Genomic DNA, 25,208 nt, shown 5'->3' with positions numbered 1-25,208 from the left:
TTACAGTGACATGTGATCATGTCACCTGAACTGGAATCCATCTTTAACCTGGTGCTTTTCCAGTGAGGAGGGGTGGGAACCCAAAGGGACAAAAGATTCCCGCCTTATGCAAAAGATATACAAGTGGGTGGAACAGAACAAAAGGGGAGCCATCATGAGGAATCCCCTAGCTACCACCTGAGCTGGAACAAGAGCTGTATCAGGGGAAAGGATTGTGCCCAGGCTAGGAAGGTGTCCATTCTGAGAAAAGAAACTTATTGAAACATCTCTAAGGGTGAGATTTTACCTATATTCAGTTGTATTACTGTATTAGATTTAGATTTGCGTGTTTTATTTTATTTTACTTTGTAATTCAGTTTGTTCTGTCTGTCACTACTTGGAACCACTTAAATCCTACTTTCTGTATTTAATAAAATCACTTTTTACTTATTAATTAACCCAAAGTATGTGTTAATACCTGGGTGGGCAAACAGCTGTGCATATCTCTCTATCAATGTTATAGAGGGCGAACAATTTATGAGTTTACCCTGCATAAGCTTTATACAGGGTAAACCGGATTTATTTGGGTTTAGACCCCATTGGGAATTGGGCATCTGAGTGTTAAAGACAAGAACACCTCTGTAAGCTGCTTTCAGGTAAGCCTACAGCTGTTAGGGGACGTGATTCAGACCTGGGTCTGGGTTTGCAGCAGGCTAGCGAGTCTGGCTCAAACCAGGCAGGGCACTGAAGTCCTAAGCTGACAGGGCAGGAAAGCGGGGAGAGAAGTAGTCTTGGCACATCAGTTGGCAGCTCCCAAGGGGGGTTCTGTGATCCAACCCGTCACAGTGGCATCCTGCAGACAACTTGGATGAATCTAGCCCTTTGATGTCCCATGTGTCCAATTCTGCTATCATTCTCCCTAACCCTTAAAACACTGGCATTTTCCATTTGGTGAGCCAAATAAATCTTTAGTCAGATACGTATATAGACCCACTGTCTCAATAGGGTTAACTCAGATGTTAGTTCTACTTCTTAATCTTGCCTGATGTCAGCTTTGACCCTGAACTTACTTTTGTCTCCCATAACTCCCTTATCTATAAATAAGCCTGTCCATTACCTCTTCTGGAACATTGCAAGAATTTGTCCTTATCTTGACCCTGTTCTCTGCTGAAATCCTTATTCATGCTTTTATCACTTCACATCTTGACTATTGCATTTCTGCCTTTTATAGTTTTCCTGAATCACTATCTTATAAACTTCAAGGAGTCCAGAATACCATGCCATGACTGCTTTCTTCCTTCAGGAAATTAGACTATATCAACCCCATCACCTTCCTATCCATATCGGAATCCAATTAAAAAATGACCTGCTGGTTTTCAAAACTCTATGTGAACTCTTTCCACCCTGTTTCTCTGACCTGATAGCCATCCACTCCCCTGCTCGCTCATCTGCTTTTCCAGTGTTATCCTCATCTCTATTCCTTCATCTTGACTCATCACATTTGACGTTTGTTTGACCTACCAATCTGAAACTTTCTTTTTCTCTCCAAGTTACAGAAACACTGTGCTTTTAGCATTTTCTGGTGCATTATTATGAAGTCTTCTCAATTTCTTACCAGTAAGAGGCAGTATGTGATTAATCTTTCAGGTGCTGGCGAATGTTAAATAGTTCCTGTAAAATTCTTTTTTCTCTGTGCATATTATTAATGTACTTACATCTGATACTCCATAACAAGCCTTTTACTTTCCTCAGGATAGTGAGACTGGATCCTTAAAAATGTAGTAGTATAAGTAGAAAAAGTGTACAGAATGTGTGCACATTTTTGCTGTTACAGTATATTATTGGGGTATAGATGCCACATATTGTTTGGAATTTGGATACAACTATATTGAAATATATGTAGAGATGTATGAGGTTTTTTATACTTACCAGTATATATTTAGGGGTAGATTTTCAAACATATTAGGCAACCTACTCTCGTTGACTTTCATTGGGAGTGAGGCATCTAATTGCTCTTTCTGCCTTTGAACATCTTCCCTTTGACATATACCCCAGACAGAAATTTAATTAAGATTATTTTAATGTTGAGAGTACAAATCAATAATTTAGGATTAAATACATTCTTCTTCAAGGACCTCCATGCATTACCATTTCTGGGATATGATGCTCCTGGAGTCAAACTGCAGAACAATGGGATTCTCTTCAGAGCCTGCGAGTGCAACGCCTCATCGGCTGCAGGGGGTCTTTGTCCAACAGTGTGAGGTGTACATGAGCCCAGATCCCAAATCTCCCACAGTGCAGAGATATCGCCTCTAGGACAGCCCATCTGGGTGCATGTGTGTGATAAATCCTAGAATCTATGAATCTATGAACCTTGAAAAGCCGTGACTATTGGGAATGATAGAGATCTCATGAAAAGGTGACTTCATCGCCCTATTCTGTATAAGGGAGTACATCCCCTATCATCACAGAGAGCAAATGGAATTCATCTGCATGTCCACAGACTAGACCTTCCCTTAGCCTAGTTTAAGATTTTCTTATAAATAGTTAATCATTTAGGATAGTTTAGTGAGGATATCCCTTTCCTTGTCCTGGGAGTCTTTGGCCCCTTATTGGGACCATGTCAGACCCAGAGCCCCATAAGGATTTTCAGAAGGTGCATCCTGTGCCCATCAATCGTACTGGAGAGCAACGCGCAACTCTAGTGTCTTGTATGTCTGCGCCAGACACTCTCAATAAAGCAATGTATGTTTTGCTCTGCCTTCACTTCTTATGCTGGAAGGGAGAAACATGTGGGGCTCCAGGCTCATCTAGCTTCTTGATGCCTGCATCCTGATACTCCAGTGGGCCAATTCAGGGAATTAAAACCAGACTCTGTGTTGAGGTCCTCCTACACATGACCCCAGGCTCACTTTGCTTCTCTGGCCTCAGCACCACCTTCTGTCATGGGTTCAAGACTGGAATATCCTATGCCTTATGCTGGAGTGAAGCTCTCATCCAGCACCAGTTAAATCAAAAGCAGCACTGAAGACAAAACCACCACTGCCTGTTAAGGCCTCAGTAGCCTGGATGCTGATGCAGGAAGCACCCATCTCAGTGTTTACCTTCACGTGGCACCCTGACCTTGGGATACTGGACTTCTTTCTTTGCTTCAAATCCAGGCATCATGGAATGATATCATGCAGGGCCCTCTTGTGTTACTGGTGTGGCCCTACATAGAGGACTCTGTGAAGGCCATTTTGGAAGCTGCAAGACCAACTCTGGCACCAACTTTGGTGGCAGTGCCAATACTCCTTTTGGTACCAATGCCCTCAACCAGAGCCTATTCTTCATCTCGTGCCAATACAACCTTCCTTACTGGCACCAGATCCCTCACATATGCAGGGGGATCTGCCTATATTTGAGGAATGGAATGAAGCTTCAGAGAAACCATACAAGTTACCTTTGGAGGAATGTACAGAGCTCCACAGCAGAAAAACAGAGTAGTGCTTCATCTGTTTCTCCTTCTGATGATCAAAGATACTTTCAGGAGCTGATGGGAGAACAGCAAATACTCTCCAACTGCAAACAAGTTGATAGCATTGGAAAAATCTGATCCCCTATTTGACATATCACAAATGCAGACCATGGAGAATTTGACTCTGCCTCTTAGCTCTGGCTGTCCCAACCCAGGCAAGGATATCTAGCTATTTCCCCTTTCTTCTCTCCTCTTACCCAACTATGGTCTCCTGTGTCCGTTGAAGGACATACAAAATTCTCCAACTAACCCCATGGTGATGCCTGCAGCACAAGAGAGAGTCAGGGGCAACAAAACATTTCATTTGACTTCTTCTGACAGAGAGGAACATAAACTAAGTGCATTTGGCAGCTCTGGGTCAATAGGCCTTCAGATGGTCAACTATCAGGCCATTGTCTCACTACAGTTATATTTTCTGGGATGCCAGGATCCCTATATTTGTAGTCTCTTCTGTATTTGGGAAAAAAGCAGAGGATGTAGTTATATCATATGATGATGATAACAACTCTCTTTCCATTCCATTAATATCTCAGGAGTATCTTAAACAGCAGCTACTAAAGACAGACATTTTAAAATCAGCAGGTCCAGATAACTTGCATCCAAGAGTTTTAAAAGAGCAGGCTGAGTTGGTTGTGGGACTGTTAATATTGACTTTCAATAAACCTTGGAACACTGGGAAAGTTCTAGAAGACTGGAAGAAAGCTAATGTTGTGCCAACTTTTTAAAAGGGCAAACAGGATGACCCAGGTAATTATAAGCATGTCAGTCTGACATCAATGCTGGGCATGATGATGCAGGCCTCTATTAATAAAGAATAAAAGAGGATAATATAATTAAAGACAATCAACATGGGGTTATGAAAAATAGATATAGTCAAACTTGATATCTTTTTGAAGGGATTACAAGTTTGTTTACAAGTTTATTAAAGATAATAGTGTTAGGTAATATACTTAGACTTCTGTAAGCCATTTGACATGATACTACATGACATTTTGATTAAACAACTAGAATAATTAAAATTAGTGTGGCACAGATTAAATGGATTAAAAGATGATTAACTGACAAGTCTCAGAATGTAAATGGAGAATCATCACTGAGTGGATGGTGTTTGTAGTGGAGTCCTGCAGGGATCAGTTCTTGGCCCTACACTATTAACGTATTTATCAATTACTTGGAAAAAAAACAAAGTCATAATTGATAAAGTTTGTAGACAACACAAAAATTGGGGAAATGGTAAATAATGAAGAGGACAGGTCACTGATACAGAGCGATCTGGATCACTTGGTATGCTGGGTGCATGTTTAACAACACATGTTTAAATGTATACCTCTAGGAACAAAGAATGTAGGCCATACTTACAGGATGCAGGGGCTCCATTCTGAGAAGCAGTGACTCTGAAAAAGATTTGGGGGTCGGGGTAGATATGAGCGGAACATGAGCTCAAAGTGTGATGCTCTGGCCAAAAGGACTAAGGCAATCCTTGGCTGCATAAACAGAGGATTCTTGAGTCAGAGTAGAGAGATTATTTTGCCTCCGTATTTGACACTGGTTTGACCACTGCTGGAATACTGTGTCCAGTTCTGGTGTCCATAATTCAAGAAGGATGTTGATACATTGGAGAGGGTTCAGGGAAGAGCCATGAAAATGATTAAAGGATTAGAAAACATGCCTTATAGTAACAGACTCAGGGAGCTCAGTCTATTTAGCTTAACAAAGAGAAGGATAAGGGATGACTTGATTACAGTCTATAAGAATGTACATGGGGAACAAATATTTAATAATGGTCTCGTCAAATCATGAAAGGTATAAGACGATCCAATGGCTGGAAGTTGAAGGTAGACAAATTCAAACTGGAAATGAGGCATAAATTTTTAACAGTGAGTGTAATCACCAATTTTTCAAGGGTTGTGGTGGATTCTCCATCATTGGCAATTTTAAAATCCAGATTGGAAGTTTTTAAAAAAGATTCACTCTAGGAATTATTTTGGGAAGTTTTATGGCCTGTACCAAATAAACAAGATGATTACAGTGATCCCTTCTGGCCTTAGAATGTATGACTCTCAGATTCCTTGCCAGAGGAACAGAAGAAAGCAGGCAAGCCTCTGGTCACCAAAGCTCATTGTAATGGGTTCCCTCCAGGGTCCCACTTGGAATTGGGATACCACTGAGCCCACCTGTTCCACCAGCCTGGGTTCCCCTTACTCTGTGCTGCTGTGACAGGCTCTCAAGCCCCCTTCCAACACACACACAGGTAGAGACACACCCAGCTGCAGCTATATTCACACAGATGCTGATATCAGGTCTGCATGGGAGAACTCAGCTAAGGAAATGCCCAGCACACAAGTGCACACCTCCTCTGGAGTGTAAACCCAAAATTGTATCATCTTGTGCTGCACAGAGAACTATATAGTGTAAGATCCTAAAATTCGCCCTCTCCCTCAATGTGGAGAGAGATATGCAAGAGCTTTCTGCTCCAAGTATGAGTTCCACACTGGTTTTAGAGACAAAACAAGACAAGTTTATTAACTACAAAAGATAGATTTTAAGTGATAGCAAACAGATCAAAGCAGATTACCTTAGTAAATAAACAAAAACCACAAACTGAGCTTAACACACTAGATAGGTAGGATATGAATTAGCAAATTCTCACCCTGAGTGATAAACAGTCTGGCAGATTCTTAAGGCACAAGTTGCCTTGGCTTTCCCAGGTTTTCATACACAGGCTAAAAATCCTTCCAGCCTGGGACCATCACTTCCCACAGTTCAGTCTTTGTTCCTCAGGTGTTTCCAAGTTTGTTGTTGTAGGGAGAGTGAGGTGCCCCCATGATGTCATTTCCCCCCTTTTATATCCTCTCCCCACTTGCTGGAAAGCTCTTTTGCTGTGATCTGGGGCAAACAGTTCCCATTGTGTAGTGCTATCTCTGAGAGGTTTCTATTGTACACAGTTCCTGGGGTAATCCTTGTGCTTGTGTGCGTCTCCTCAATAAGCCATTAACATTGTTTGGTCTTTTTACTGTCCTACCTGAAAGGCTGCTTGTGGGTGTTTTCAACCTCAGGACATGTTTCAGCACCACATACATAGCCAAACTTCATAACTTCAAATACAACGATAGCCCATACAATCCAACGAGATATTACTGTCTAGCAGATCAAGACTTTTAGAATGACACCGCACAAGGCATACTTTGTATAAGACATATCCTAATTACATGACAGTGGTGAATATTGGGGTGCCAGGGTGTCACAGTCGTATGCTCGCTGACACTCTCTAAGAGCAGCATATAATGCCTCAGACACCAGTGCAAGGCCAATGGCTACAGGAGTGGCTCTTGGGAGGCACTCCTGGCGTAGATCCTCTGGTCTCACATTTGACTATCATGGGAAAATTTAAAATCTTTAATCTGGGGGCAATAGCCTTTTAAGCATAAAAAAGGTGACCCTGGAGAAGATCAAAGGTCACTAAGGCCACTGCCCACTTCCTGGAACTAATACAGTCCTCTTACTCAGCTGAGAGGAGGTTCTCCTACCTGTCACTTCACTTGCAGAAACAGACTCCCTCAACACCAAGGGATGCAGCAGTCCCAGAAGTGGTATCATCCTCTTCCTAAACCTAATACTGGCAAACAACCTCAGCATTATAGGAGCATGATTCCTCATTGCATGTTCTCACAGCCCTTAACAGCAGCCCCCAAACATCAATTTTGATGTAGTTGAGTGCTGTACACTGATCTGCATCTCTGATGGGGTGCACAAACCCCACAGGGGACCACAAGGGATTAAGGATCTGCTCTTGGCTCAACCAGCTCTGTCCGTCCACACCAGCAAGACATGCACAGTCTGGAGAAGGAGTTTAAAAGAGAAGCTGAACAGCTCACTTGTGAGCAGACCAGGGAAGAGAGCAAACTTCAACCCTCAGCTCCCAAGGAAAGGGCTGACTGAAGACAGGAACTTCCCTCACAACCACTGCCTGAAAGTCCCTCCCTGAGGGAAGGGAAGGCCTGACCCTGATACACCCCGAGAGTCATCCCCCTTTCTGTTACTAACTCAGTTTATTTGTGTTAATTCCCTTTGCTTTTTGTTTATGCTTTTTGTTTATCCCGAAAGGAGAGAGACTTTGAAGTGTGGCCGGAGAGCAGCCAGCAACAACAGACCCCAGGGGAGAGAGAGCTGCCACAACACACCCCTGCCCCATGGAGATGCCAGCAATGAGCTGACCCTTTTACACCACCACATCTCATGTCCATCCTCCCTCATCTGCTCCCTTAGGGCTTTGACTCTCCTCCCATAGAATCTGGTGTAAAATTACTTCCAAGCACGGGTTACTAGACATCATCATCCAACTCTGCACCAGGCCACCTCGCCATCTTTCCCTTCCTCCTTCCCTCCTCAAGGACCCATCTCAAGAGAAAGTCCTGCTGGGAAAAGTGGATTCCCTCCTCAGGAAAGGAAAAATAGAAGAGGATCTGTAGGAACACAGAGCGAAGGAATTTATTTTTGGTATTTCCTGATCCGTAAGAAGAGCAACAGTTTGAGATACATCCTGAACCTTAAACATCAACGGGTACATAAGAACATTCAAGTACAGGACGCTTAATCTAGGGGACATTATCCATTCCTTATCTCAGGGAAATTGGTATGTAGCTCTCAACTTAAAGGACAGCTACTTTCATGTGGCAAACAAACAGAGTCTGGATGTTCTGTGTTTGGACGAGACACTGCCACTTCAAAGTCCCTCCTTTTGGCTTGTCCACATTCTCGTAAATCTTCACAAAGTGCCATGTGGTGGTGGCCCTTTCTTATAAAAACATTAAATTATTTTAGGCACAACTTGAGCAGGACTGGCTTATCAGTCTGCCACCATCTCTATTTAGAAACAATTCCAGTTATAAAACGTTCCTAACTCTCAAAAATGTCTCTTCCATCCCATCCTTCGACAGCTAAAGAAATAATAATCTATGTAATCCGTGGATAATCGGTGTTGAAGGGGGAAAAAATTTCTTTTTGAAGCCAATGTTGCTGCATGGAGTGCCAAAGCTGAAGGACAGATGGCACCCTCATTTCAACAGATGGAACATCTATTCTGTGAATATCATCTTTGCCGGGGTGAAGTGGAATCCCAGGTGTATTACTGGACTTGTCTCTTCCACGTGGTAGTGTACTGTATCACTGATGAACCAGAAGACTGAGGAAACAGATGCATATTTAATTGCATGATTTATCAAAATCCGGGAAAAGACTTATTCCACCATGTCTGAAGAACCAAGAAAAGTAAAAAATTGTGAAACAGGAAAGAGGAGGAGAGGTGGATTATGGGAAAAATATAAACTAACCCAGAACATTATTTTTTCCTTAGGTATGATAAAAGTGTGTTGCAGATGAATTGCTCACATTGGCTATGTTCAAAAATCAGGAGTACAATCTAAAAGTAAGAATGAAGAGTTATTTTCAGTAAAGCTAATTCACACGGAGGGTTGAATGCATTAAATAAATTACCTAAAGAGGTGGAATTTGGGGTCAAGGAGCTGTTTTCCCAATCAACTGTCAACTGTTTGAGTTGGATGAATATGTGAATGGAAATACAGTCCGGAGGGTAAAGCAAAGGACTAGGACTTGGGGACTTTGGTTCAACTTCAGTCCCTGGGACAGGCTTCCTGTGTTGTCTTTGACAAGTCACTCAACCTCTTTGTGCCTCAGGTTTGTTATTTATACATCGGGGGTAATAAAATTGTTCTACTCCACCTGTGTACTAAACTGAATTAATTAAAGTTTGTAAATAGCCTTGAACTCTTCAAATAGAATTCACCACAGAAATTATTCATAACACAAAGATCAAGAATATTATTGGGCTTTCATGAACAGAGATTGTCTCTGAATCACAGCTATTTAAGAAACAAGTACCGAATATATGGAAAGGAAGATGATTTAAACTTAAGTGTAAAACTGCATTCCTCCTTCCCTTCTCTTTACCCTCTTCTGGGGCTGAGTAAGCTATTTAATTGAACTGCAGTTCTTCACCTTTTGTCTTCTCTGCTGAGAATGAGATAGATGTAACCAGTGCCCTAGGGCTGAGCTGCCCCATTTCCACTGCCTGTGATGCTGCTGTTCAAGGACCTGCCCAATTAAAATATATTTTTTTTAAATTAAGGAAACTTTTCTCCCAAGTTTCTCTTGTCCTTCCTTACATTGCCTAGCAGGCATTATCATTTCCAGATATCTGTTCTGCTGCAGTTAAGGGCATTGCTTACTTCTGATTCCTCCGGCCTTCTTGTCAACCTGAAATGGCCATAAGAAGTAATATGGAGGCTAGTGCTGAAATGAAATGGTCACACTGTAAGTCAGTACAACACATAACTCCAAAGGAAGCGTAACCCATTTTGCAACTTTATTTTCCCAGTTCGAGTTACTGATGGTAGCAGATTACAATATGGAGGGAAATCTAGACTGCAATGCAATTCCAGTATGGGACAAATAAATGCCTTCATAGGGGCTAGTACTTTCACAAGTGGACTAAGTCTAGAACAGTGATACTGAGACTCGTTCATGTGTCTCCTGCAGCTCTTTGCAGCACATGATATTAAAATACTGTGTGATTTAATTATTAACCAATCTAAGTTATTAACCAATCAAGATGCTTTTTCTATGTGATTAACCAATTGAAGCTGATAAAATAATACCTGATTAGTCATTTTTCTGTGAGAATATATATAATAAATATAAATATAAACTAAATATATTTCCCCTGTCATACTGTTTAAATATGAATATATAGTACTATAGTAACTGAAACAATTAATTCATACTACTGTGGCTCTTTTAGGTAATGTTGATTGCTAATTTGGTTCCTGAACCACTGAGGTCTGAGTATCACTGGTTTAGAGGATTTTGCACTTATGCATTATATTATCAAACATTGGCATTTATAGTTGATAGGAACCATACCAAGTCAGCACCTTGAATACTTCAGAGGGATTTTTTCATAATTGATTTAGGGCAGTGCTGAGTGCTTTTGAAAATCCCACTGTTAGCTTATAACTTGAGTCAGTGATGCCCATATACCAGGGGTGACCAAACTTGCTGACCCTCTGAGCCGCATACAATAATCTTCATAACCTGGGCATGTCTGCCGGGACTTGGGGCTCCAGCCCTGAGAGGCTGCCTGCCGGGGCTTGGGGCTGCCCCACAAGGCTGAAGCCCCAAGCCCCACCATCCCACTGCAGGGCAGAAGCCCTGTGTCCCGTCCCCCCACCAGTCTGGTAGGCAGAGAATGGGGGGCATGGTGGGCTCCGCGAGCCACACTTTAACTGTAAAAGAGCCACATGTGACTTGCGAGCCGCAGTTTGACCACCCCTGCCATATACAGAATATTGTTTGACTACTTTTGTACCCTCCCAGGGCTGTTGAAAAATATTTCCTCTGAACTCAGCCTTTGAATGTATTGTAGTCCATATAGCAATCTCAAATTCCTATTAGACTGTGCCTCCATGTTGCTTAAAGAAATCCTAGCCATCCAGCGGACCAAATTCGGTGATGAATCCTGGTCACGTGCAATCTGAGGCACATTGCTCATACGCTAAGATGAAGCCTGAATTTAGATGTTTCTGACTCCCTTAAAAGAGAGTGGGTTCTTAAATAAGAGATGGGAAAGGTGTGACTTTGGATGCACACATGGTGACATGTATAGAGGCAAATCAAAGGGCTTCAAATTCCCCCAAGCACTTAGAATAAGAAAGGAGTGTGCAGTGAAATTATTATTTCCACAGCTGATCTTAAATGTGATAAACAAGGCTGAAACAGTGCAAGTCAAACCAGACTTTACCTCCAAGGATGTTCTTTATCTAAGATCTTTCCAGTGACTAATCTTTCCAATATCTTTAAAGATTGGAGAAAGGAAGAAGGAAAAGCTCCATACCAGACTGACATGCTGCTAGAGCTGCAGCAGCTGGCGTGCCTTTAGGTCACATTATTGGTTTGTATTGCTTGTCTGGACAGCAGTACAGTAGCTGATTATGTTGCTCTTTTTGCCCTGGGCTCCAAGCATTGAATCCTTCAGAGCTAAAAACTCTTTATTCTTTGAATGAGCACATTATAGATTGGGCCCATGTATCTAGGAACTTTTTCCTCTCTAACACTGGACTGTTTACCTTTGTGAGTTAAGGAAATCAATTACCACTATTTCACTCTTGTGCTGTTTTCCCTGAAAACAGTTTGGCAGGTGGGAGTTAGCGTCAGAACCTTTGTCTGTTCATTTATATGCTCATCAATTCATACCGAAAGAGTGACAGCAAAACCTTAATGACAACCTCTGCAGTACTAAGGTAGAATAATGTTACTCATGTGGAATGTGTGACAGCCAGGTGTGCCACTTTCTTGATACAAGAGGGCATGAAGTTGGAGATAAAGTTTTGCATTAGAGTGCAGCCTAGGTGAAGGAGTGGTATGTATTGCTTTTTGGTAATGGTTGGAAGTAGAAGTGAATGTTTTGTAAAATGTAAGAGTATGTTATTGACACCATTGTAGATGATTTGAATGTGGCAGTGAATCCTGAAGACATCCCTTAACTTCTTCCTTCCATACTTTTATGGTTTTCGTTGAGTGGAGTGTGCCTTGTTACCTTTGTTTGTGTTATTGTAGATGGATGAGATTGCCAAAAAGCCTAAGGGCAATTTTTTGAAAATTTTAATGGGACTTTTGTGACTAAATCACCTGGGCTTCTTTGAAAAATCCACCATATATGGCCAGCATTTTGAAAAATGAATGCTCTTAAATCCATATTGAGATCCCTAAATAAATGGCCTGATTTTCAAATGTATTAGGCAACCAGCAACTCCTGTTGATATTAGTGAGAATTGCTGAGAGCGCAGCACTTTTGAAAAATCAGGCCACTTCTTCAGGCACATAAGTATGGATTTATAGGCCTAATTTTAGGCATGAATTTTTAAAAATCTTGGCTATATACATACCTATATATAGACACATATTGCTGAACATGGGGATTGTGAAAGCACCACCTAGAGCCAGGGAATGCAGGTAGGTGTCATGGAAGTTTCTTCCACAGAGCTCTATCTCAATCTTGAACTGCACTACCCCTCCTAGAGTTACTACTGGCCCTCTTCTGAGGAATCATATTGAATTTTGTGGTGGTTTTGTCAGAGGGAGAAACATCCTCTCTGAACTAATTTGAGGCTTTAGATACAATTTTTGCTGTACACTAAGATTATCCTTAATCTTGGTGGATGAACTGTGAAAAGAGGTTTGTAGCAAATGAACAAAATTCTGCAGTCTGGCAAAAAGATTTAGAATAATTCAATTGTGCAAACTATTAAATTGTAATACCAATAAATGAACACACTGTGGACCAGTTCAGTATCATTCAGATTATTTATTTTCTTAATGTGGACAACCTTTAACTTTGATGGTATAATTAACTTTTTTTTTTTTTAATTTCTTAGAGCCCTTGGCTGAGAATTCTCACACTAATCTTGGTACATGTGGGGAACAAAGGAAGGGAGGAGAATTTCCATAGTGTGTGTGAATGTGCTTTACAATTCTTGAATGTATATTTACACATTGACTTTACACTGAAGTCTGTAAGAAGTCTTTTCTATGGAGCGGGGAGGGAAAGAATCAAATGACCAGAGATTTAGGCCCATTTGATCCATGTGAGATTTTCCAATATAGTCCCACAGAGCTCGTCTGACATTCAAATATGCCATAATTTCACTGAAACAGTACTATATCCAGTAGTATTTCTGTACGAGATGAAACCTGGAACTGAGGAATGCATCTCTTCTGTTTCTTTAATTTCACTAAACTGCAAATAATTTAAATTATTAAATTCAAATATCAAGACATTTAGTTATTGTTCATATCGCTCATCTGTTAACCTTCTAATAATACATCACATTTTTTAAATAAAAAACAACAAAAAAGACTTTAGAGGCTATATAATACACAGTCTCAATTGGCTCCAGCTCCCTGGGAAGGCTGTTACAATATCACTGTATTTCCCAGAATTTCTTTGGAGCAATGGAGCAGAATTGTCCATTGGCAACTTTCACACTCAGCAATCCGGACACTAAAACGATAGTTAAAAAAATTACCTTGTGATTTTTAAAATTTTCTTGTATGTGTCTGTGTTAAAAAAAAGAACACCGCTTTTTTCGACTTTCAGGGTTGTTTTTTGTTGTTGTTGGTTTTTTTGGGGTGAAACACAAGATTTGGCAAAAAAAGGTGTAAAGAAGACTCTCGATGTATAAAATTCCTCACCAGTAGAAGAAACACTGACCTTGATTTGGCCTAGTTTTAATTAGTTATTTCATTCATGTACTTTTGCTGCATATTTTGAAGCTTTGAAGAAAGGGCTAAAGGTCAGGCTAGAAATCATAGAACAGTTCTGTACCAACAATTCCTTTAACAGGAAGGATGTCCATGACACATAATGAAGCAGAGCAGAAGTGTGTAAACAGTATATGCTGCGAGTTGTGTGCATCTCTATACATGATGTGTGTGTATATACTCTGTGTGTGTGTGTGTGTGCCAGTATGGTGGATACGTGTTCCTTCTGTACAGCTGTAAGGAAGGCTTTACTGAAATTCTCCTGTTCTGTTGCCTTTAGATTGGAACTAGCTTTTCTTCTAGAAAAAAAAACTGCAAGGCAGGCCCATCTCCCATTCAACAGCTCTGCATCTTCCTCGCAGTAAAATGGTTCTTAGGACAGTTGGATGAAATATTATTTCTTACATAGACTATGGTAGCTCTGCCATTTGAGGAAAATGAAATGAAACAAACAGAATGAGCCAGCGGTGATTGTGGTGATAACATTTCCACACAGTTACACTTCAACTTTTTTTTTGAGCCTTTGCACCCTGCAAAACATGTATTTTTGAAAAAAATGTTTGCGGCGAGGATAAGAGGGATGTGGGGGGGCTGTGAACATAATTCAGCTTTCCCCCTTCCTCTCCTTGGGCTTCGAAGTACTGCCCCATTGTTTCCACCACAAATGGAGGTGGTAAGCCCCTTTTGTGTCACCTCAGGAAAACAGATTGAGGCCCATGGATTTTTAGCAGAGGCCAATATATTTGAGATTGTTCTGAATGATGACATCTGTCACCGCATCAAAGACAAATTGGATATTACTGGTATCAGTGGCACAGGTGAAGTGCGAGTAAATCTCCTTGGTCTCCTTGTTGCGATTCAAGTCCTCAAATTGGCGTTGGATGTAGACTGCTGCCTCCTCGTAAGTGTTTTGGCCCTTGTACTCAGGAAAGCAGACGGTTAGCGGGATGCGCCGGATTTTTTCTGCCAGAAGATCTTTCTTATTCAGAAAGAGGATGAGGGAAGTGTTGATAAACCAGTTGTTGTTGCAAATGGAGTCAAAGAGACGCAGACTCTCTGCCATTCGACTCTGCAAGGAAGGAAACAACGTCAGCAACAGTATGTGAACACAACTATATAAAATACATAGAAATACATAATCACAGCTGTTAGTGAACAAACTCCCTTTTGTTTAGAATGTTTGTATCTGTTTCTCATTCCAGCTCCCTGTTTGACTGTACATCTTACCTTGGGATGAATTTTCAGGAACCTTAATTCACTTAAGTTGACATATTGCAGCTCACTATTGATTACAGCTTCATTTAGTTTGATTTAATTTTTTTTAATAATGGGTAACTGAGAGGCAAAGTCAGACTGAAGTTTTTAAGAACAGCTGCTGTAGTTCTTCACTGTTTTCCACAATCAAGCTAGCATTACAAACACATTTTTTGGGCTGCAATAATCAACAAGCACATAATTTTACAAAAATAGAAGAGTAGGCTTATGTCCAGAATAGAATCATAGAATATATCAGGGTTGGAAAGGATCTCAGGAGATCATCTAGTCCAACCCCCTGCTCAAAGCAGGACCAATCCCCCAACAAAATCACCCCAGCCAGGACTTTGTCAAGCTGGGCCTTAAAAACCTCTAAGGAAGGAGATTCCACCACCTCCCTAGGTAACCCATTCCAGTGCTTCACCACCCTCCTAGTGAAAAAGTTTTTCCTAATATCCAACCTAAACCTCCCCAACTGCAACTTGAGACCATTACTCCTTGTTCTGTCATCTGCTACCACTGAAAACAGCCTAGCTCTATCCTCTTTGGAACCCCCTTTCAGGTAGTTGAAAGCAGTTATCAAATCCCCCTTCATTCTTCTCTTCTGCAGACTAAATAATCCCAGTTCCCTCAGCCTCTCCTCATAAATCATGTGCTCCAGCCCCCTAATCATTTTTGTTGAGCAGTGGAATTCACACCTGTCTGAGTTAGCAGCCAAAGAAAGAATAGCTTATTGTTGTAAAGATCAATGATATGAATCCAAAGAAATTCAGATCCTGTTTCTAGATATATTTGAATAAAAAATGTTGAGATGGCTCAAAGAATACCACACCACCATTCCACCTAACCTCTTCTCTTTCCCCTTCCCCCCTGGTCCATTCCTCCCTTCCTCTTCCTATTTATGTATGTCTTCACCTGTTTCATTACAGGTATCCCCAACCTAACATGTTATGTCTATGTAGTATTGTCTGCTCTTGAAGCTTTGACAAGTTGTATATACAAATTATGCAATTGTACTTCATTTTTGAATTGATCCTGTTTGCTCCTATATTTCCTTTCCCCTTTAATAATAGTAATTTTGGAAGGGTATATATAAAAAAGTATATTTTCCTCCAGAGGGCCAAATCCTAGTCTCAGACAGAAGGGGCAATTCAAAATGAAGACAGAATTTGGCTAAAAGGGTTTAGTAGACACCTCTGATCTTCCACTTGCCACTCTAAATTAATAAGTACCATTGACAACACATTGGAGTGACTGACAGGAACGGTTTATTTTGGAAATACCAATTTAGTCATCATCATCAGCGATCCCTCGATTCAAGGATGATCTCTACAACAGATTTACTATGTGTCCTGAGATGACAGATCCACCCGCAGTAGGTATAGACATTTCCTGGCAGGCCAGATGCCTGCTGGGAAAAAGTTGTTTCTTTTTCCTTTCTTTTCTCAATCTTTTCAACTTTGCATGCAAGGTACTTTTCCTCAAAGCGAGCCACTGCCTGATGGAGGTTGTGGCGCATTGGGGTCAGTTGATGGCTTGCTCCTCCCAGCTTATGATGTCCATCCACATCAGTTTTCTTGAGATATGCTTTCAGTGTGTCTTTGTAGCGTTTCCTCTGACCACCACAGGATCTCTGAGCATGGGTGAGCTGAGACTAGAGGACTTGTTTTGGGAGGCAAAAGTCTGGCATCCGCACACAATGTCCAGCCCAGCGGAGTTGGTGAATGAGGATCATTGCTTCAATGCTGATGACATTGACTTCAGTGAGGAGGCTGGCGTTAGTGCAGCGATCTTTCCACTTGATGTGAAGGATCTTCCGGAGGCATCAGTGGCACTGGGACACTTTTACTAGTGGAGTTGCTGAAAGCCAGCCCCCTTACCCCTGTCCATCCACACCCCCCCCAAGCTGGGGCCAGGAGCAGGACCATGTCTATAGGAGGGGGGACCTGGATGGGGTAAGGGGGCCAAGGTTGGGGGTGGGTGCAGGGCCAGCAGCCGGGACCCCACATGTGGGGTCAGAAGCAGAGCCCTGCGTGCGGGGCCTAGAGTGGAGCCCCGGGCGTGGGGTGGCAGCCGGGAGTAGAGCCCCACACACAGGGCTGGGACCCCATGGGCGGGACCAGGAGCAGAGCCCCAGGTGTGGGGTGGCAGCCAGAACCCTGCATGCGGGGCCAGGAGCAGAGCCCCAGGTGTGGGGCGGAAGCCGGGATCCCGCATGCAGGGCCGGGGGGGAGCCCCGGGTGCGAGGCCTGCAGCTGGGACCCCGGTGTTGGGGGCCAGAAGCAGAGCCCCAGGCCTGGGGCTGGGACCCCACATGTGGGCCTGGGAGCAGAACCCTGTGTAAAATCTGGTGTAAACTCTCACCCCTAGTTCCTGCACCTATGGGAGGCATCATTGGTGGTACCTCTCCAGACTCTTGAAGTGCTGTCAATAGATCACCCAGGTTTTGCATCCATAAAGGAGTGTAGGAATAACAATTGTCTTATAGACCTGGATCTTGATGTCCTGCCATAGGTCATGGTCTGTGAAAACGCGTCAGAGCAATTTTGCAAAGGAAGCACTTGCGCAGTAGATCCTGTGCTGGATCTCACTGTCAATTTTTGCATTTTGAGAAAGTTGGCTACCGAGGTAGCAAAAGTGCTCGACTGTCACCAAAGTCTGTCCCTTGATGGTGATTTGTGGTGTGTCATGTGCAAGGCATGAAGCAGGCTGACAGAGCACTTTAGTGTTCTAAATATTGAGTGAGGTCCTAGGCTTCGGTAAGCTCGTGCAAAAAAATCCAGTGTAGACTGAAGGTCATTCTCAGTGTGTGCAAGGATAGCATAGTCATCAGCATACTGAAGATCAGTAATGGACACCCTGAGGACTTTAGACTTCGAGTGGAGATGTCGAAGATTAAAAAGCCATCCATCCATTCTGTATTGAATGTCAACTCCACTGGGGAGGTGATCTTTAACGAGGACCAAAATGACTGCTAAATAGATGGAGAACAGGGTTGGGGCAATAACGCATCCTTGCTTAACCCCAGTTCTGATGATGAAAGGGTCAGTCTCAAGGCCATGACAGAGAACAGTGGCATTCATCTGATCATGGAGAAGCCTTAGGACCTTAATAAACTTGTAGACTTCAGCTGGTATGCCATCTGGTCCTGCTGCCTTGTTGTTCTTGGTTTGCATAATGGCTTGTGTTACTGCTTTGAGGGTGGGGAGGTCAGCAAGAGATTCTCTTTCATGTCGTTGAGGTATAGATTCGATAGTGGCATCAGAGACAGTTGACTCACGATTCAGGGGTAACTCAATATGCTCCTTCCATCTGACTTTGATGGCTTTGCTGTCCTTAAAATATGTCGACCCGTCTTGGGCTCAGAGTGGTGTGGGACCATGGGAGCATGGACCGTAAATGGTCTGAACTGCCTGAAAAAAGCTCCTCATGTCATGTTTATCAGCGTAAAGCTCAATCTCCTTGGCCTTTTCTCACTACCATTTATTTTTGATGTCATGGATTTTCCTTTGGGCTTCAGCCTTGAGTTGCTTGTATGACTCTTTCTTCTGCTGGTGTAATATGTCGTTTTGCCATAGCAATGAGCTTTTCTTTTCTGGTCGAGCAGGCCCTGAATCTCAGCATCAGTCTCATCAAACCAATCTTGGTGATGGCAGGTGACATAGCCGATGAACTCTGCCATTCTCTTGGCATGTGCTGTCTTTAATCCTTTCCAGAAATTTTCATTATCATCATCAACTGTAGGCATAGCAGCAAACCTCTCTTGGAGACACTGCTGAAGTTTCTCCCAAGTCACTATATCTTCAAGGGACTGGATGTTGAATTTCTTTTATACTGATTTTGCCTGGTTGCAATGCCTTGAGGCAATCTGGAAATTCATGATAGATCTAACAAGGCAATGGTCTTTCCAACAGTAATTGATTCCATGCATGGCCCTCTGATGCGGACATCCTTCCGATCTCAGGCTCTAACAATAACATTGTCAAGAAGGTGCAAATGCCTGGAGTGAGGGTGGCTCCAGGTGGTCTTATACTTCTCACTTTGTCTAAAGAGGGTGTTCGTGATGACCAGGCCATGTTCTACATATATGCTCAGGAGGAGGATGCCACTGAAGTTGGCCTTTCCTACTACTCCTTTTCCGATAGAGCCATTCCAGAGATCTGACTCATGCCTGACTCTAGCGTTAAAAACTCCAAGGAGCATGATCTTGTCCTCCTTGGGAATGTTGGTCAAGACTCTGTCAAGATCTGTATAGAATTGTTCCTTGATATCTTCAATATGCACTTATGACAGCAGTAGACTGGTTATTGCTGAGCTTAAGATGAAGAATCATAAGTCATTCATTGATTCCTACAGGAAATTCTGTAAGCTGACTGACAAACTTATTCCTAATTGCAAAACTGACACCATAAATGCGCCTGGCCCTTTGCAGATTTCCCTTTCCAGAAAAAGGTGTAGCCTTCACCTTCTTCTCTCAGTTGACCTTCATCTGGGCACCTTGTCTCACTAAGGACAGCGACGTCGATGTTATATCTTGCAAGCTCCCTGGCAACGATAGCAGTTCTTCTTTCCAGTCATACATTACATTTGTTATACATCAGGGTGCGAACATTGCATCTAGCAAAAGTCAGTGTGTTTTTATAGCTTTGACTGCAGGAAGAGTGATCCCACTGGATGCAGTAATCCAGCGAGGAGTGGGTGAAACAGCCTAGGTTTAGGGCACCTTTTCTAGCCCTCTCCCCATGCGAGGTGAGCAGAGGGGATCCTAAAGAGGACTGCTCAGTTGTAATAGTAGCTGCCAAATTGCACCCATCTTAGTTCAGGTGCCAGACGACCATATAACTACCACCACCTACCTGCAGATTCGTGGCTAAACTGCCAGATTCACTAATCCTGTCCCCATCACCACTAGTCCATCGCCACAGAACTTGGAAGGCTGGAAAGATGTTATTTCCCATGGTAGAAGTCTGCACATTTTTTCTTTTAACATGGGGAAGCTGGTGCGCCTACAGCAACCACACGATCATGACAAGTTGGAGTTCTGGGGCCCAGTTTCAGGGAAAGTCGGAGACAACTGGAGATCTCCAACTTGCTGCAGCCTTCATCCGCTTTCACAGCTATTGAGATCCGAAGATCCTTTTCCACCTGATCAACTGTTGAGGATTTGGGGGATTGGACCGTGCTTTGTCTGGGACCTTCCTTCAGACCTGTTTGCCTTGGGAGACCCTACCAGGAGCATGAAGCTCCTGACAACATAGTTCGAGGATCATTGGAACAGGCAATCCCCTTCAGCACAACAAGGTAACGGTCCCGGAAGAGGACCTAACAAAACTAACATTGGATTGAAAGATCTGTTAGAAATTTAGGGCCATGTTTTACCCTTCCTCTGCACACTGTTCTCCCACATATTGTTGCTGTGAAAAATAAAGGCTGTTTACATGGGGACATCATAGAAAATTAATATGAATTAACTAAAGATCGGTATTTTAAGTGGATTAGTTAAACCGCATTAAACTGCTGTGTGAAAACCCTCATTCTGAATTAAAGTTGCCTTAATTTGATTTAGCTTAATTCACTTTGGAATACAGGGGTTTAACTAACCCACGTGGGGATGTCCCCCTGTAGACAAGTGGCAGATGGAGCTGTCCATGGTGCCAATTGCTACTGGAAGGTTGAATGCCAGAAAGGGCCTTCTCCTTTGTAACTTATGGTTTTATGAGCAGAGAAGAAAATTGTTCCAGCTGCTGTCGATATTTCAACTAAATATTGTCCAAAGAGGAGAAAGAAGTCTCTCGATTACAGTTATTTACACTAAAGGACATTTCTTTCCAACACGTTGCAGATTAGGTACTAATTCCTGTAAAAAGTTTTATTGGGATTCCAATATCAAAACTTTAGTCAGCTCTTTTGGTCTTAAAAGTTCAATGTTTTTTATTCAACATCAAAAGCCTTCAGATTCCAACTATCATGTGTGTACCACCACCACACTTGATAGTGACATACTATTAACTTTCACATAGTGAGACTCTCAATGAAAATTTTTTGTCTAAAACTGTTTGCTGAGATTTCAAGATCATAAGATCAGACAAGAATTTATAAAAAAATTGAAGTTTACATTCAAGTTCTCTTTATATGTGTTGAGGAATTTTAAGTCATTTTAGAGTTGAAGTGGGCATCACATCTTCAAGCACTTGCCCACCTCTGATATTTTCAGTGTTCTCTCTTTAGAAGACAAGAGCCTCTTTTAAAACAAGTCATTGTGGTATTGTACAGGCATCCTTCCCGCTTAGAGCTAGTAAAGAAGCACCATCAATTAATCTTAACATATCACCAAGGAGTCATTCCAATCTTTTTCTTATTTTTGAATTCTCTTTACTGATATTTCTTAATAGAAATAATGGCAGAGCACAGAAAGAAAATGGATACACAAAGGCTCACAGAGATGTTTTTCCAGCCATATAATATAATGATAATAATAAAAGAGATAGATAAGAATTGGATACAGGAATCCCCACTGGAATCCTTCTTCCTCCCTCAAGTTTAAAATAGAAAATCCTCATATGATTAAAAGGAAAGTTGAAGAAGTACAATTCAAAACCCCATTTTAAAATATCTCAGATGATTGTAATCTAGGTAAGAGAAAGTGTTAAGCCTTGAAAACATCCCAAGAATCCTCAGTATTTTGTATCTTATTAGACTTATAACTGCTGTGAAATGTTCCAGAAAGTGTGGACAGTGCCACAGCAATATGTGATTTCATTCTGAACAACTGGAAAGGTGTTAAGTAGTATCTTTCGGAGCAGTTCACTGTGTATGTACCCATGACATGTGTAAAGTGAACTGAAGTCAATAACTCCCAGTAGCAGTTCTATTTATTTATGCAGTGATATGTTCCTATCCAAATCTTATGCCCAATTTATGACCAGATCTTTGTGTCAAGTTGTAGTTAATAAATTGTTTGGCTACAACGAAGGAAACATCTTGGTGACGTTTTCCAACCCCAGGAGTAGTTTGGGTTTGGCAGGTAGGGGATATTTTTGTCCCACATCCCTTAAAGAACTCGGTCTCCGGATAGTTAAATTCCAAGGATCTGAGTGCCATATCATACTTTTGTCCGGGGCATTTACTTGATAGTCCTTGTAAGGGTGGATCTGGTGTAAAAATATGCTAGAATGGGTTGGGGAAGACATGACATGTTGGGTGTATGCTAAGTGGCAATTATTGTGTATGTATGTGTGAGAGGGGAGGATGCCTCAAGTGTCTTCTCATTGTCTCCCTTGGCTACCAGAATTTTATTCTCTAGTGATGTCACACACAAGTTGAGGGGCAGGGAGTAGTAATCGGCGGTCGCTGGTAGTGATGGAGCAGAGTAAGTCTGAGAGTTTCTTCCACAGGAGAGGGGGAAAATGTCTTCTGCTGAGCTCCTCTGCTGGTGATTACAGGAGTTCACAGCAGGAGGCAGCTGAACAGATCTGAGAACTTGTTCCTCAAAGATGTGAATCAAAGTGTTCTACTATGCTTCATTGGCTAGCATGAAGGGGAAATTATTCCAAGACTGGGATAATGCTTGCCAAATGTATCCACTTGTCTTAAATTAGGGCTTCTGCTTTATTTACCCTGGTACAACCCCACTGAAGCCAAAATTATTGCAGCATTGCCAAGTGCCTTTAAAAATGGTCTCTGTTTCTTAGCAAACTGTCATTATTTAAATTCTGTACCATCTAAAATCTATTTACTGCAGTTCAGTTCACGGGGTGTTAAAAGTGTGTCCCTGTTGTTCCCTTCAAATGTTTCTAGCAGAAGCATTGACATTTGGACATCTTTCATCTTCCTGCTGAGGCATGAGCTGATAAGCAGCCGAGCCCATAAAAAAATACTTTGTCCACCAATCAGGGATAATGCACACATCTTTGGATGCTAGAGGGGCAAGTGCACATCCCTCATCACAAACTATGTGCTCTTCATCCAGTGCATGAGGCATCTGGATCCTAATTAGTGCCATATTACAATTGAAGTGTCTTGAAAATGACAAGGGTTCTATGTTTCCACTAACTCCTAAGAACTGTTTTTGAGCTCAGAGAATATGCTTTGAGTTTTTTCAGTTTCAGGCTTGCCTCAGTTGTAGTGCTCTTGAGATCTGGGTAGTTGGGTACAGCTGATGAGGAGTGTTTTATATAGGATTCTACAGCTGGAAATAAAATGATAAAGAGATAAAAAAAATTGCCCAGGAGGAGAGACTGAAAAATAGTCTAGGAGTTTAATTTAGAACTCCCCTTTTTTCCTCTTTATCCAAGACAAATGGCTATGGCAAGTAAAAAATGAAAAATGAATGGCAGCAAAACAGACACAAAAAGGCAGCCAGAAAAAGAACGGAAATAAAAAGAACAGATGAAGGATGAAGAAACTGAAAAGATGGGGAAAAAAGGAGTGACAAATGTGAAAAAAAAAAGAAAAGAAAAGGAAGCAGCAAATGGGAAAAAGCAGTTAGAGAGGAAAATGAGAGAAAGTGGGTAAAAATTCCTTACAATCACAGTAGTTAAACATTTTATAATACAGTAAAATAGGAACCCATCAGGTTTGAAAGCATACTGTATTTCCATGTATTTGAACAAGAAAATATTCCACATTCCATTTGAAAGCAGAATTTATTTTCTATCTTCTTATGTTTTCTGAGATAAAGAAAAAAAGCCACCAGCCACACTAAAACATCATCCATTTTTATATAATCCCTCTCCAGCATGTGGAGCTGGAGCAGTTTGGGTATATACACACAAATAGCCATACTTGGCTTATTGAACAGGATCAGACAACACCTAAATGCATACTTATATGCAAGTGCCTGATGTCTAGATCTAGAGTGGATGCGTAAACACAAGATGGTACTTTGATGTAATCTTGGCTACAGGATGGCTAATTTGTTTCTTGAACATTTACAATATGGATAGATAGTCAGGATTAAAACAGGCTTTAAACTCTTAATGAAACTCCAAATATTCATAATACAAATATATCATATGTGGAGCTAGTCATAAAATGCCCCCTCCCCTGCAGAAAAATGTTGACTTTTCAGTGAAAAATCAAAAGCCAAAATATTCCAATTTGGAAATGCCATTGTGGTGCCTCATGGGAACTATAGTTCAGATGCCTCATACTCCCATTCTCTTCTATAGATTGGGCTCATGGGTATGATACTTCACATGATGCACCACAATCTCCTCTCTCAGGCTACGTCTTCACTACGGGGGGGGTCGATTTAAGATACGCAAATTCAGCTACGCGAATAGCGTAGCTGAATTCAACGTATCGCAGCCGACTTACCCCGCTGTAAGGACGGTGGCAAAATCGACCTCCGCGGCTTCCCGTCGACGGCGCTTACTCCCACCTCCGCTGGTGGAGTAAGAGCGTCGATTCGGGGATCGATTGTCGCGTCCCGACGAGACGCGATAATTCGATCCCCGAGAGGTCGATTTCTACCCGCCGATTCAGGCGGGTAGTGTAGACCTAGCCTCAGTGAGGAAAGGCAATACATCCTGGGAGTCCCTTGGTCACAATTCAGCATGGGAGATGGAATCCAACTGAGGAGCCTGCCCATGGAGAAAAATAGGGACACGAGGCAACCAAACTGCAACTCCTATGAGGCACTGCAGCAGCATATCTAAGTTAAAATATTTTGGGTTTTGGTTGAAATATTTCAATTTTGATTTTTGGATAAAATCAAAATTTTCCTAAGGAAAGCAGACACCTTTTACAAAACTGTTTAGCGAGGCCTAACCATATGAATTATGAGAAATATATACTGTGATGGTCATGCATGTTAAATATCTGCTAATATTCCAAGCCCATAAAGTCTTTTCCACATTTTGCAAGCTCAGTCCTAGCTGTTTATGTGACAGTTTCATTGTTTTGCACTGTAGAGGAGGGATAGAATTTGAGCGTGCTTAAAACTCATTCTTAAATCCAATGGAACACTGACACAAATTAAGTTCATCATATCTGGAGTTGAGATTCTGCACCCATATATATGTTCCTGTGACATGTCTCAGTAGGAAACAGAAAAGTGACAATTTACTATGGAAAATGGTTGCAGAATATGCGTGAGGCGAAGTGGTATGACGCTAATCCA

At 41.9% G+C, this 25,208-nt stretch overlaps 2 protein-coding genes across 2 annotated transcripts in view; one reads left to right on the top strand and one right to left on the bottom strand.

The window, feature by feature from the left end:
- Positions 1-25,208, top strand: part of RSPH14 (radial spoke head 14 homolog) — a 180,525-nt gene that overhangs the window by 10,978 nt on the left and 144,339 nt on the right. The window lies entirely within an intron of this gene.
- The window catches only part of GNAZ (G protein subunit alpha z), an 88,393-nt gene continuing 77,740 nt past the window's right edge, over positions 14,556-25,208 (bottom strand). The window contains exon 2 of the mRNA XM_065417587.1: positions 14,556-14,900. Within this exon, the coding sequence (XP_065273659.1) occupies positions 14,556-14,900 (345 nt within the window). The remainder of the gene's footprint in view (positions 14,901-25,208) is intronic.

The sequence above is a fragment of the Emys orbicularis genome, chromosome 16, assembly GCF_028017835.1.
Source record: "Emys orbicularis isolate rEmyOrb1 chromosome 16, rEmyOrb1.hap1, whole genome shotgun sequence".
In the NCBI taxonomy this organism is placed as follows: domain Eukaryota; kingdom Metazoa; phylum Chordata; order Testudines; family Emydidae; genus Emys; species Emys orbicularis.
This window is presented reverse-complemented; position numbering and strand designations above follow the sequence as displayed.